This window comes from Alligator sinensis, unplaced genomic scaffold, assembly GCF_000455745.1.
Source record: "Alligator sinensis unplaced genomic scaffold, ASM45574v1 scaffold286_1, whole genome shotgun sequence".
Taxonomy (NCBI): domain Eukaryota; kingdom Metazoa; phylum Chordata; order Crocodylia; family Alligatoridae; genus Alligator; species Alligator sinensis.
The window spans coordinates 513,551-527,473 of record NW_005842366.1 but is presented as its reverse complement, the minus strand read 5'-3'; the positions used below and the strand labels follow the sequence as shown (position 1 = coordinate 527,473).

The 13,923-nt window shown below is 40.7% G+C and overlaps 1 protein-coding gene across 1 annotated transcript in view; it reads right to left on the bottom strand.

Annotated features, from left to right (window-relative positions):
- Positions 1-13,923, bottom strand: part of GALR1 (galanin receptor 1) — a 29,851-nt gene that overhangs the window by 1,534 nt on the left and 14,394 nt on the right. The window contains exon 3 of the mRNA XM_014522530.2: positions 7,719-7,784. Coding sequence (XP_014378016.1) covers positions 7,719-7,784 — 66 coding nt within the window. The remainder of the gene's footprint in view (positions 1-7,718; positions 7,785-13,923) is intronic.

Here is a 13,923-nt window from a genome sequence, read left to right as displayed (position 1 = left end):
TTTTTAGTGTTTTTAGTTGCTTAACAAATTAGTACCTACTGGACACGTCCACATGTTCATTAATGCAGAGTAGTTACTATGCATTTAGTTTAGTACTTGCTTAATGAAGTACTAACTAAATGCACAGTAACTACAGTTACTGCGCAGTAGCACCATCGCAAGGCTTTTTAGTGACGCTTACTGTGCAGTAGCCTAATACTACTGCACAGTAGCATATTAACATGATTTCTGCCCGGCACACTACTGCACAGTAGTATTAGGCTACTGCGCATTAAGGGCTCCTATACACATGCAGGAAGCCAGCTCCAATGCATTGGAAATCCAGCGCATCAGAGCAGACTTGGCTGGAGCATGAAAATTAACACACTCCAGCAGAATCTAGCATCGTGTGTATCAGCGCCCCCATGCTGAAAAATGGCAGCAGGGTGCTTTGACCTAAAGCTTGTTTCATGAGCTTTAGTTCAAAGTGCCCTGCTGCCATTTTTCAACATGGGAGACGCTGATACACGTGACACTTGGGCTCTATTAGTTAGTGCAGCTTGCTAATTAAAGCACTGCCCCCCCACCACCACCACCATCACAACTCCCGGAGCATGTGTAAAAATATCCTAAGTGTCTCATGTAGATGCACTCACCAAATATCTAAAAACTGCCACTTTCAGTAAGTTTGTTGTTGAGAGACTTAAGGCCCTTCTTCACTATGAAATACGTTGTGCATGGTTATAACTAGTGTCTTAACACTTACAATGTGTTTTGATCTTCCAAGTGGATGGAACCAAATCTCATTACAGAGCTGTGTTACATCCAGGGATTCTGGTTTTCCCTGATAAATCACAAATTCTGTGATAAAACCCCCAAAATCTGTGATTAAAATGAAAGGCCCCTCATTGCCACCCTCCCCCCAACAGTTCCAAGAGCCCTGCTGGTACCCCTCATTTTCCCCCCCACAGTCCCCCCCAGCCCTGCTGGTGCACCTTGCCCCGACCCCCCAGCCGCCAGCCCCCCCAGCTGCCAGGGCCTTTGGCAGGAGGCAGCTGCTGCTTCAGTGGTGCAGAGCCCAGCTCCCCTGCCTGCTGTGGGCTCGGGAAGTGGGGGTTGACTCCCCACTGTTGCATGCACTCCCAGGGGGGGCAGTGGGGAACCTGTGTCCCCCCACAAGATTTCTGCATGAGGAGGGTGCAGGCTGCCAGCTGCAGGCTCAAGCTCCCACCCTGCTGCCCACCCCCCCAGGGCCTCTGCAGCACAGCAGGTGTAACCCAGCACTGCACGGAACACCAGTGCTGCATGGGGAAGCTCATTTCTGCTGTAAAATCCACCCTACCCTGAAAACGCATCCCCTGCTTGTGCAGCAGCACAAGCAACAAACCTGTGCCCCTGCCCCTGCTGCTACCCCGTACACAGGAGATTCCTTGTCTGGACTGTGGAGGCCCTGAGGAAGGGCAGCAGAGCAGAGAACCCAAGCCCCACATGGGCAGCCCATGGCTGCCCTCAACCCGTGCAAAGTTCTGGGGGGCACAGATTGCCCTTGCCCCACCAGGAGCATGCACAGTGGTGGGGAGATGGCCCCACTCCCCCAACCCTCAGATGAGGTGCCTGCAGCCCAGTCCCACTTCCCACTGGGGTCCTGAGACTGCATATTATGGTCCTGGGCCCCAAGCCACATGCAACTAGCCCTGCCCAACTTTCTCCCTCTCTATGGGAGCCTCAATTTCCACCCCCAACTTACCTACAGGAGTTGTTCTCCAGGCTGCTTGATGGCCATGTGTACATGGCACCCCTAGCCTGACCGCCCTCCTCCCACTCCCTCCCAGCTCCTTGCAGTCTGGAACTGTGCCAGCCTGCAGAGAGCTCTTTGCAAAACTGCAAAATTTGTGGGTTTCTCCGTTAAAATAAGAAATCCACATTTTCCTCAGGTAAAGGGTGAAATCTGCATTTTTCTCCATTTTTCCATAGGAAATGGAAAACTCAGAACCATGGTATGTCCCTCTACATTAGGCAAAACTAAACCATGTTTTAACTAGAGCCATTAAAAGGTATTACATGACATATTTCAGCCTAGGTATCATCCTAATTTCTTGAATTTTGGCTGTATTTTTCTATGATGAGTAGCCAAGCTACTTGCTCTTAAATAATAGCTCTTAACCTTGGTCAGATCTATTATCAGGCTGACTTATTCAGAAGGAGTTTGGACTGCCTCAGGAGGAGTTTGGACTGACCATAGACATCATTTCTCTTTGCTGTAACACAGGCTAGATCTCCTACAGGGGAGTTCTTTTTAATTAGATGTCTCACAACATGAACTTTTGCAGCCAAAGAACATTAAATCTGTCTCTAACTGAATTTGTCTGGCCTAAGCAACTAATTCCCATGAATTACTGTTCCCTGCACAGGTATAGAATTTTATCTGTTCTACACTCTTGCCTTTACACTTAACTTCACTAACATGGTCACCAACACCTTGAGTTCTGCTTTACTGGGTCCAATCTAGCAAGTAATATCCAGGGTGCCTTTTCCAGTTATGAAGGCTCTAGGACACTATTCATGCAAACTCTGCATCAGGACCCCCTAATCACCAGAAAAGTTTGGAAACTGAAATAAACCTTTCTGTATCAGAAGGAAAGCCCCTCCACCTCCATAAGTGATGGAGTACTTTGGGGGAATGAGAAGAAGCATACAGTCTGCCCACTCATCTTACTGTGCAGTACCCTGTCCCAGACTTATCTTGCCCCTGCTTATGGCTCTATTGCATTATGAAGCCTAGATGAGTTCCTACAGAACTAAAAGCAAACTTCCTTGGTGTAACTCTGTTGACTACAGGGCAGGCTTATTAAAACACTCTGTGGTGCACATCTACACATGCACCCCTGGCAGGAGCAAACTGGGCCCAAAAGGAGCAGCCCAATCGAGGGATGCTCCTGCCCTGCTCTGCCCCTCTGCAAGCAGCCAAGAAAAGCTCCAGCCTCCCCTGAGTGCCAGCCACAGGGCTGCAGGGGGCACAGGAACTTAGCCCCAAGCTCCAGAGGGCAAAGACGGAAATGTCCCGGCTCTGTGGACAGCTCCATCCCATCTGGAGGGAGATTGGACTGGCCCTGAGCAGGGGTCCAGGGTTGAGGGGAAAGGGGACAGCTGTCCCGGCTGTGTGAACAGCTGCCTCCCAGCTGCCTCACTGAGCTGGAACAACTCTCCCCACCTCCTGTGGTCTCCTGCTGCCTTGGCTGATTGGGAGCAATTTGCTCCCATTCAGCATCTACACATGTGGTAAGGCGCATTAATTAATATGCCATTGTTCTAGTACCTGAATCTTCAATTACTAGAAAATGGCACATTAGACTAATTTACTGTACAGTAATTACTGCACACATGTAGAAAGTGACACTTTACTGAGCATTAGATTAGTCTAATGTGCAGAAAAGCATCTCATAGTGGAATAATCTGATTTGGCAACTAACATGAAGTAATCCATGCATTCAAGCCAACAGAATAGTTTAAACATATAATACAGAAGAAGATCTATCTAGTCTATAGTCTCCAGTGGCTTGGGTTATGATACCTTGCACCACCTGACAGTCTGCACTCTGAATTTTAAAACAGAATCTAGTTATGAAGTGCAGTCAACATCTTTCCTAGGTTTGGTTCCAGGGATTTTTTTTTTTGCTACCTATTTCTGTTATAAGGGGGCTATGTAATACATTCTATTATCTTGTCTTTGGACATTAAACTAAAGTAGATGGATAAAAGACATCTTCAAAAAGTCAAAGGTTTACTCAACCTAGCAGTACATTGACATTGCACATCAGTTCTTATAGCCAAAGGCACACATGGGAGTGATAAGTATAATATCAGGCCACATTTGAGCCCCCATCCCTCAATTACCAGTACCCATTTACAGTTGAATCAACTAAGGGGGTAACCTCTGGACCAAGTCTAAAATGGAGCTTAAATGCACGTTGCTGGAGTTGCAGAAAGGCGTCTTAGCCACTCTGTCATTATGCCTTCTCTGGCTTCATAGCCTTTTCAAAATGTCTTCTGGAACTGACTTTTAGTCAGCCAGTGCAAGAACTGCCCCTCTCACACCTGGATATCTGGAAGAGCAGGGTATAAGCTGGACATGTGGTCTGTTTGTCCTCTTATCATTCACATATAGCTCAAATGGGCTGGGCATGATCTAGGATTCTTCTTGCTGAAAGAAACTTTGCCTTGCATATCTGGATAATATTCAGAGTTGCAATAAATAGGCATGACTAAGATGAGCCTAACAAAGCCAGAAAATGAGACTGCTACTTTAAACTCATTCATTCACTTGTGCTCATTCATAAAGCTATTTTCTCCCCTGGATCATATTAAGGACAGCCTTAACACAGATATCAAAATTAGTTACTCTAGTCTAGTGAACCCTCAGTCAGCATGAGAATCTGGGCAGATCTCAGAAATTTAAAATAATTTAGAAATGCAATTACTCTTGTTTAAATTGAAATTTTAAATTCAGTTCACATACAGAGAAACTAGTGTTCTCCTCTCAAATATTTACCACTCCAGCTCTGAGTCTGAAGATATAAGCTGGCTGAGAAGTGGAAATTGTGTCAACCAGTTAAGAAGTGCTGTATTCAAAAGTTAGTAGCTATGAAAAAGCAACATTAGTTCCCATTGAGAGTTAATGGGAGATTCCCAGTAATTTAGACAGAATCAGGATTAACACTGGACTGTAGTAAATAGATCCCTTACGTGGATTAAAGGAGAACATTTTGTGTTTAGTTCATCATCACAGGACACTTCAAAACTTTCTAATCCAACGTTAAAATTCATCTTTCAAGAAAATACTTTTTAGAGGACTATTTGCTTTCCCAATTTGATCCAAATAAGTATGCGCTTTGAATCCATCTTGCTTAACCATTTAACCTTGAAAACTAATCTAAATATATAAGCAAAACTTCTGGATGGAATATCTTAGGTCTCCTTGAAGTGTATTACTGAAATAAAGAAATCAGATTCAATATTTTTAAGAAATACAACCCAAGTATGCAAGTTGAATGTAGGCAGGATTATGTCTTTCCCTGAGTAGATGCAAAAAGGCAGAGAGAGATGTAAGAAATCTGGCCTTGCCCATGCAATTGGTACAGTCCTACTCGTTGATGTGTGGCAGGAAGAAATATACAGCAATTTCTATACCAACTAGTAGAGCTGACTTCCTGTCCTCAAAATATCCTGTGCTCACTCCAGGCAAAGTTCTTCTGGGTCTTCTCCTGACTATGCCTTTCAACCATGCCCTTCCTGGTTAGTTGAAAAAGAGCCACAATCTGACTCAGGTTTTAAATTTAATAAAAAATGTTCCTGAACAAGTATATTTGCAAATAATGAGTTCATTCCTCAGATGGTATAAGACAATATAACTCCACTAAAAACAATCATCTATACTGACTTACATAACCTCAGGATCTGCCCAGTAAAAAGGTTGCCTCCATGTGAGATTAAAATTGGTCTCTTCAAGTTAACAAAAATCTCCACTGCCAGCTGAAATACTATATTTATTAGGTATGTGTGTTTAGGCAGAAATAAAAAAGCATAATCTTTTTTTAATAGAAAATTTTCTATCTATTTTTTCCTTTTAAAAGCTCCTGTCCTTTTCTAATGTATTAACATTTTCATCAAAAATAGAATAATGTGGATAGCTATGTACAAAATTAATTAATACAGGACACATTTTATCTCCTTTAGTTGGAAATTATGAGCTAGTTTACACCTGATAATGCCACTGATTTAGATGGACTGTATAGATGAAATTGAGGGCAGAATTTGACTCCGTCTCTCTCAGACCTTTCATACTTAGGGTACACAGTACCTGTAAGATGAGTAAAATTGTGCATAATGGATTGAAAATACTTGCAACAGTTGTTCTATTTCATTATTCTTAATCCAGAGGTTACCTTTACAACATTAGCAGTCTAATTTGCAACCAAGGAAACACTACAGGTCTGCTCTTGTTTATTTAATGGGATCTCTCTTAAGGTTCCTCATAAGTAAATAAAACTTCCTGTAATATAATTCCAGGAAATATGACACAAGCATTAATATTTTGTATGTTCAATAAATATACAGAAGTAGTATTCTGGCAAATTCTTATTTTTATTAGCCTTTTTAACATCTGCAAATTTAAGACTCCACTTTTGATGTCCTTATTCAGACGTTTCAGCTTTAATAAGGTCAGGAACATGCTAAAGGTAGTGTCTGTCCCTGTTTTGGTTTTGTTTGCTTGTTTGTTTTGTTTTTCTAATGGAGTAGCCAGATTGAAAAAACAGAGAAATATTTAAATATTGCTTTCAAAATTATGAATTTGGACCTATGCAGAAACATATGCTTCTTTTCAAGTCAAATAATAATTTTGAAATGTTCTCTTTTGCCTGCATTTTGGTTAAATTCTTGTGGTATACATGAGGTAAAGTTTCAAGCTTTTTACCTTACTCTATCATGGCCAGAAATGTTTAGTTTTGTTTTAGTTCTCAATGAAACCTCTAATTCTCATGTAATCACATTATGTTAGAAACTACAGCTTTGAGAAGAAGAACCAAGTATCACCAGTCTTGCAATGTATTGTGCATGAGTTGACTAGATGAAAGGGGGACCTTTAAAATATATCTAGTAGTTATGTCTTAAGCCTTGATTCAGCAAACATAGGTGAGCAGGTCCTTAAGTGCTTTGATTTTATCATTTTTCATTCTATGACCAAAAGATCTTGACTAGAATTTCCATGTAAGGGTAGCATTAAAAATAAATTGCCTTGGATTTCTATCTAGAAATTTCATAAATATTGCAAGAACAGTGAGCCCTAATTCTTCAATACAGTATGTATAACCAGGACTCCCCACACATGTAGAGCCCATTTACTTTTCTGAGGTTCTACATGGATATATGGCTATAGAGAGGTAGTTAGCTGTATTAGTCCGAAGTCAAGCAGAAGACAGAGTAGATATGCACCTTATAGACTAACTACTATAAATAAGATATATAAAGAGCATAAACTTTCATGAACTCTACCTAACTTCATCAGATGTTGAAGTGAGCTCAAGTTCACAAAAGCTTATGAGGTGCATATCGACTCTATCTTCTATATGGCTGTATCCATTGGACCAGTCAATGTTTTTTTTCTTACTCTATATGCATACATTTAAAAGTTAGTCAAATGATTCCTGGTGTGAACTTAGCTCAAATATTAGAACTGTGTATGCTATATTGACTGACAAATTAACTCTATGTACAGATACTTTGATACAGTTCTAAATCACAAAGCTAATATGATCTTTTCAAAATCATATCTGTATTAGTTGTTTAACTAGGATCTTGAACACCAGAGGATAAAACCAGTATGGATAAGACAATTTTAAAAAACATACATCAGAATCCTAGGAAAAAAGTACAATAAACAATCTGGAAAGTTTATCATAGAAACAAGACATTCTATGAATATCATCAAAATATGAATATCATTTGAGTACACGGTCTGGATCTGACATTCAGCTCTTCCAAAGTTCAAAGTGTAAGGAATCCATGATTTATTGCAAAGATGGAAACAAATTCAAATCTGAATAGAGGTTGGATTCTAACTCTGTTCTTATTCAAGACCATCTCCACATTGTATCTTTGGCAATAACTGAGGTACTAACTTAGGTAACTAACTTGTAAATCTAAATAAAAATAAACAGTACTTGGTTAGAAAAGAAAGCTACCTTTTTCTTGGATGCTTCTGATTTCTTTGATGTGTTTCTCAACTTTTTATGTAGATGATTAAGGACCTGGAAAATTAATTTTCACTTTAGCATTCACAGTTTTCAAATTCAGAAACATACTATGAAAATTATGTTGTCCAATACTATAGGAGTTGCTTGCAAATATAGATAAATCCAATCTATTCATTTAAAAAATGCATGCTGTAAAATCTAAAGCAATCAAACTTCTGCATCTATTTGAATCAACAATTTGGATCATATAACCATTTTGTATAAAATTGTATAAAACAGTTTTACTATACAAATATATGCATCACTAAAAAAGCATGCATTACAATTAACCAAACCTGGCAATAAACAGATACCTGTTTTACAGCTGGTAATTAGCAACTATTCTTTTGCAAGAATGTCAATGTTAATTTACGATGACCTTCATTGTACATAACAAAAAATATGCATATGAGTCAACCTTTTCCTCCGTTTCCTGTATAATTAGCTTTTTTCAGCTGAATGTTTGGTTAATATAACCACCGCTTGGTACCATTTGCTCTTCAAACGGATGGTGGGTTAATTAATTTATATAAAAATATGAATCTAGCAAAAAATGACCTTTATCTACAACTTGAAATTACTTGTCATGTCTTGTTTCTAGGTCATTTTTAAGGTAGCAACAAAATAACTTCCTATTGAATTGCAGCTTCCAATTTATAATATAACTTTGATCACTTAAGTGATCAAAACCAAAATATATTCATGGATATGGACTGCTTAATATAAAAAAGGTTATTCAATTGGAACTGAAAGGTGAAAAATTGGATTTTAGGAATTTTGTGTGATTAGACTATGGAATTCATAACCACTAGATGTCACAAATGCCAAAAATGTTCCATGACTCAACAAGAGATTGGACAGTTATATCGAGAACCAGAGTTAAAATAAAAATGTTTTTTAAAAAAGATGTTTAAAAGATTCAAAAGGAGTATAAAATCACATGTTTTAGGACTTCAGTCACCTTCTTCTGGAGCATCTGGCACTGGCCATACTCAGAGACAGAATACTGTATGTGATAGACCATAGATCCTATCCAGTATGTTGGTTACATAATCTTAAAAATATATACAATGTGTTCAAAAGAAAAAAAAAGGGGTAAATGATGCAATAATGAGCCATTGGTGGTGGAGCTTGTAGAGGGCAGAGAAAAATGTTCCACTTTTAAATGATCACCTTTACCTACCAGAGACCTGAAAACATCAAATTAGACATGGTAATTAGTTTGTATGTGTATGTGTTCAATAGTACACACAATTACAGCTCAGTCCTTCACGTCTTGTAAATCCCACACTCCATCTAGTTACATAAATTAGGCTTTCATAAATAGTAGTGTTTGTAGCATCTGACAAAGTAGGTTGTTGCCTATGAAAACTCATGCATCTTGGAACCAGTTAGTCCAGGGGTGGACAAAATATAGCCTGTGGTCCAGATGTGACCTACTAACTGATTTGATCTGGCCTGTGCCTCCCAAGTGAATGGATCTGGCCCATGGGTGGGCATCAGCTCTGGCTCCAGCAGCCATGTGATGCTGGGCAGCCAGTGCTGCTTTCAACATGCCAGACACTCTCTCTACCTCTCTGGACCAGGGCTGCCACGAGTGCAGAAGTGGAAGCATGATCCCATGTGCAGCTGTAGCACACCTGTCCCTGCCACTGCCCCTACCCTCAAGGCCAGACCTGACAACTGCCAGCCATGTCCACAGCTGCCCAAATGTAGCCAGCAGCTTCTGGGTCAGGGCTCTGGGCACAGCTGCAGGTGGGGTCAAACTTCAGTGCTGGTCACAGTCCACAGCTGTAACATGCCTTCCCCTCCCCACCCCCACTCTCCATGCTAGGAGCCCCAACCTAGAAGCTGCAGGCCACATTTGGGTAGCTGTGGACATGACCAGCAGCTGCCTGGTCCAGATTTGGGGGGGGAAGGGGACAGGACATGCTACAGCTGCTAGTGGGTTCAGGTTTTTGCTTTGGTTGCAGCCACAGGAAGATCGGGGAGAAGTGGCCCTACACAGATCACCAAAACTCATTAAGTGGCCTGCCTGCCCAAATAATTTCCCACCCCTGAGTTAATCTATCAAGTAGCACCCTGTCCTAACTTCTGCTTAGCTTCAGACTTAAAAACTACCTGTCTGCTCATAGATAATAAATGAGCATTTACCCAGGAAAAACAAGAGAGAGCCTTTGTTGAATGTAGCCTGCTTTGGCAAAGCCCCAAGCCTCTCTTTTTCTCAGTGGCAGGGAGACCATTGAGGTAAATAACAGATCTGTGCCCAGTTTTCTGTGAGAATCCCTGGGTTGCAATAGGGTCACTGAGATGCTCCTGCTCTCCTCCTCTGACTAGGGCAAAGATGGAAGAAAATAAATCCTAACCACTTCTGGGAAAAAAATCTACCAAATGATTGGGTGGTAGGAGCTGGAAGGAGTGGTTAGGACAGCGACTATGGAAGAATGAGAACAAACAAAATACAGGAAATTCACTTCCCATGCCTGCTGTTTCACCTCAGTGCTGGAGCAGTGGCCAGCCGTAACCTCTTCACACTACTTACAAAGTGTGGTAGGACTATTTTGTCTGTGTAAATTGATCTACTAAAAATCCTATCTATCTGAAGTTACAACCCCTTAGAACTGGCTTAAGAGGGATGCTTCACCTACACAAGGGTGATCTTTACTGAGTCCAACACTGAAGTCAGAAGGATTTCTCATATGAATAAAGAACTACAGAATCAGATTCTTTAATTTTCCTGATTTTTTAAAAGTTTTGGGTTTTTTTTCTGGTAGACTATACATTGGTTTTCCCTGGTGTTACTGGGAAAAATGCAGGGTTGGATGACAGCTTCCTAAGTAATCCCTGTTAACTTTCCCATTTTGGACCCCATACTAATTTTACCTGGTAAGTGTTTGTAGCTTGTGCAGTATTCAAATTTAAGCTTTTATGGAAATATTCTGGATAATTGGCAGTCCATCAGCAAGGCAGGCTCAGCTTGACTATTCCTGTCCAATATGAACAGAACTATGCTGAAGGGACTCTGTGTCATAGCAGCTCTGGAGGAGAATTATGGCCCATGATGTGTGCTTTTTTCGCATGCATACTGCATGATCAACTAAAGGCTTCTGAATATTTCTCATCAGAGTATTTCTACTTGAGGTACTAATGTTTCCAATGAATAGTCTCATACGCATAGTAATATTCATTGCTGTTTAAAGAAAGTGACACATTAGTTGTAGCAGAACCTTGCCCTTTTATAGCAATAGATTGGTGAGAAGGTGGTTTGTGAACTGTTCTCATCTGCAACAGAGAACAGAGTGCTCTTTTTTATTGCATATATTGTGTGTGTGCTTGTTGGGGGTCTCAGGCAGTTTTCCAGATGCCAGTTTTATGCACCCCCTGCTGCTGCTGGCTTATATATTTCTATCAAGATTAGATAAACATAAAAAACAAATTATTTTAAAGCATCTTTCATTTCTTGATAGTTACTGTCATTTCATCAACTACGCTACTGATTAGCTTATTTATTTAAAATAATGCATCAGGAACTCTTACTATAAATAATTATCTAATAAAATGAATTGTATGTTAAATAGAAGCATAGGTAAATAATATATTTTAACTATAATTTGTAATATAACCCTTAATTATTTTAAGTACCATTGTCTGCAGTGCTATAGTTATGGTAATGTCACCATTTCCATTACCACAACAGAGCCTTTCATTCCACTTTAGCATTGTGACACTGTTACAGTGATAAAGGGTTTTTTTCTTTCTCTTCCATGGTGGGTGTGGATTATAAATCTCCTATTGAAATTCTTCATCTACCAAAATTTAAGATGTAAGATCTCAGACCGAGAACAATTTTGTTAGGTCTTCTATTCTGAACCCTTTATTTTAATTGATCTGATATATAAAAAATGATTTTATACGTGTCTGATTTTTTTAGAATACTAATAAATAGTGGAGGTATGTTTTTTTTAGTATTACCCAAGGCAAAAAAAAAGATTTGAAATGTATAAAAAAATATTTAATAGATCTTCAGTTGATGTAAATCACTGAAATTCCAGAGAGGCTGAAAAGCAGATGCAGTAATATGCTGTTTTTTGTAAGTAAATGTAGGAATTAATCTATCTTTTCTATTATACTATAGCTTCTGTTTAATCTGGTGTGTACTGAGCGGTAATTAGCTGTATTAGTCTGAAATTAGGCAGGGCAGGGAGCCACCTTAGAGACTTACACCTCTCTGACCAACATAATTTCTAAAATGTACCCTGTCCTGCCTCTGCCTTTGTATCCTGAAAAACCAAGATATGTTTTTTTCCATAGAATTTCATGGCAATTTACCAACCCCCATGAGGACTGCTTTTGCTGGAGATCTGTAACAGCAGCTATGGCTTTGACAAATTTATTGCTGAAACTGCTTGACTTGTTGACACTGTAGCCATAAGACTTCCTTGACTCGCATTGAAGCTGGGGCTCTGCCAGTGACTTTTAATGGGAGTGGGTTTTATGGTACAGAGCACAGCTGATGTGCTGTCTCCAAGGAGAGAAGCATGCTTGGCATCTCTTGACACAAGAAGTAGAGAAGGGTACTGAGCGCCTTACAGATATGGATGCCCAAGCCTTCCTCCAGCTTTGTCTCTGAGTTTAGTGGGAGCTTAGATTAAGCACACAATTCCAGATCCTGTGAATTCCTAGAAAAAGCAAGGGTCAACTAAGGACAGCTTTGGCAGTAAGCTAGACTAAGTTTGGGTGTCACCTTGAATTGCTCTGATCTGCTAGCTGTCCAACCAACATGCATGTTTAACTAGCGTTAACTAGCATTTAGTGCAATCAAGCACAAGTTTGGGTTACTTTAACTTAACCACAAAACATATGTACTGGCCCAAAATTCAGCAATTGGAATTTCCTATTTGGAACGTTGTTAAATTCCTATTATTTGTATTAAATATCAATGCACTTTATTTTTGTTTGTGTCACCATATGATGGGATTTTCCTACAACTTTAACCCGCCAGTAAAGCATATTAAACAAAACCACCCCCTTTAGCCCAGTTTAATATCACACCAGCAAAAGTTTTCCATGTCCAAAGGCAGGCAAGGTTCTTTGGGTAAATGTGATCTCTTTTATTAGACCAACTAAATAGTTGGGAAAAAAATGTTCTTTGCAAGCTTTTGGACACAAATACCCTTCTTCAGGCATAAGAAGAGTCTGCCAACGTGTGTGCGCTCTAAGGCAGGCAAGTTTCTTTGAGTAGATATGATATCTTTTATTAGACCAACTAAATAGTTGGGAAAACTTATTTGCAAGCTTTCAGGCACAAACTTGTGTGCTCTAAGGTTTTCCCTCTTTTTAAAGACGTCTACTATGTAAAAAAAAATAAATAAGTAACCAGACTTTGGAGGCTGCTTTGGCTTTGAAAGGTTAATTGGATTTGCCAAATGTTTAAAAGGCAACTGCTGCAGGCACGTGCGACTGTCCCCATATTATTTTTGCATCCCTGTTGAAAAGCTAGTGAGCCCTGATTTCGTTCTCCTCCAGACACAGCATCTTGGGACAGTCTGCAGGGAAGGGACAATGGAAGGGACAGGGAGTTTAATCAGTTTGCCTTTTGCTGCTTTGAACCCGGTGATCTATTCGAGGGAGTTTCATCTTGCTCTGGGGGGAATCAGCCACGTTCCTTGAATTAAAGTAGATTTTGAGGGGGGGTTAAATGCAGATGTGTGTGCTATCAGCCTTTCATTTCCACGCTGCAATGAATGAATTGTATACCCCCCCTCCCAAAGTCTACCCTCCCCTCTCCCTAGATCGTTTGCTTTGCTTTGATCGCTTCTCTTCCATTGAAATGAGGGGCCCTGCCGCCTCCCGCGCAGCGCAGCTCGCTCCTCCGGCTATGCGCCGCCAGCCTCACCGGAGCGGCCCCGCGGTCCCCAGGCGGCTCCCGAGCTCCGCGCGCGGCTCCAGCGGCAGCATCCCCGCGGCTGCTACACATCTGCTGGGGGTATGTTCAAGCAGGGGGTCAGATTGCTCATGGCGGGGTTGGGGGGACAACCTGAGTCCCTTGAACTGAAGTTTGTGGTGGGAGGGAATCTCCTGGGTCTTTTGAATTCAAATGGATTTTGACTGGGCGGGGAATCACCTGAGTCCCTTGAACTCCAGCGCATTTTGA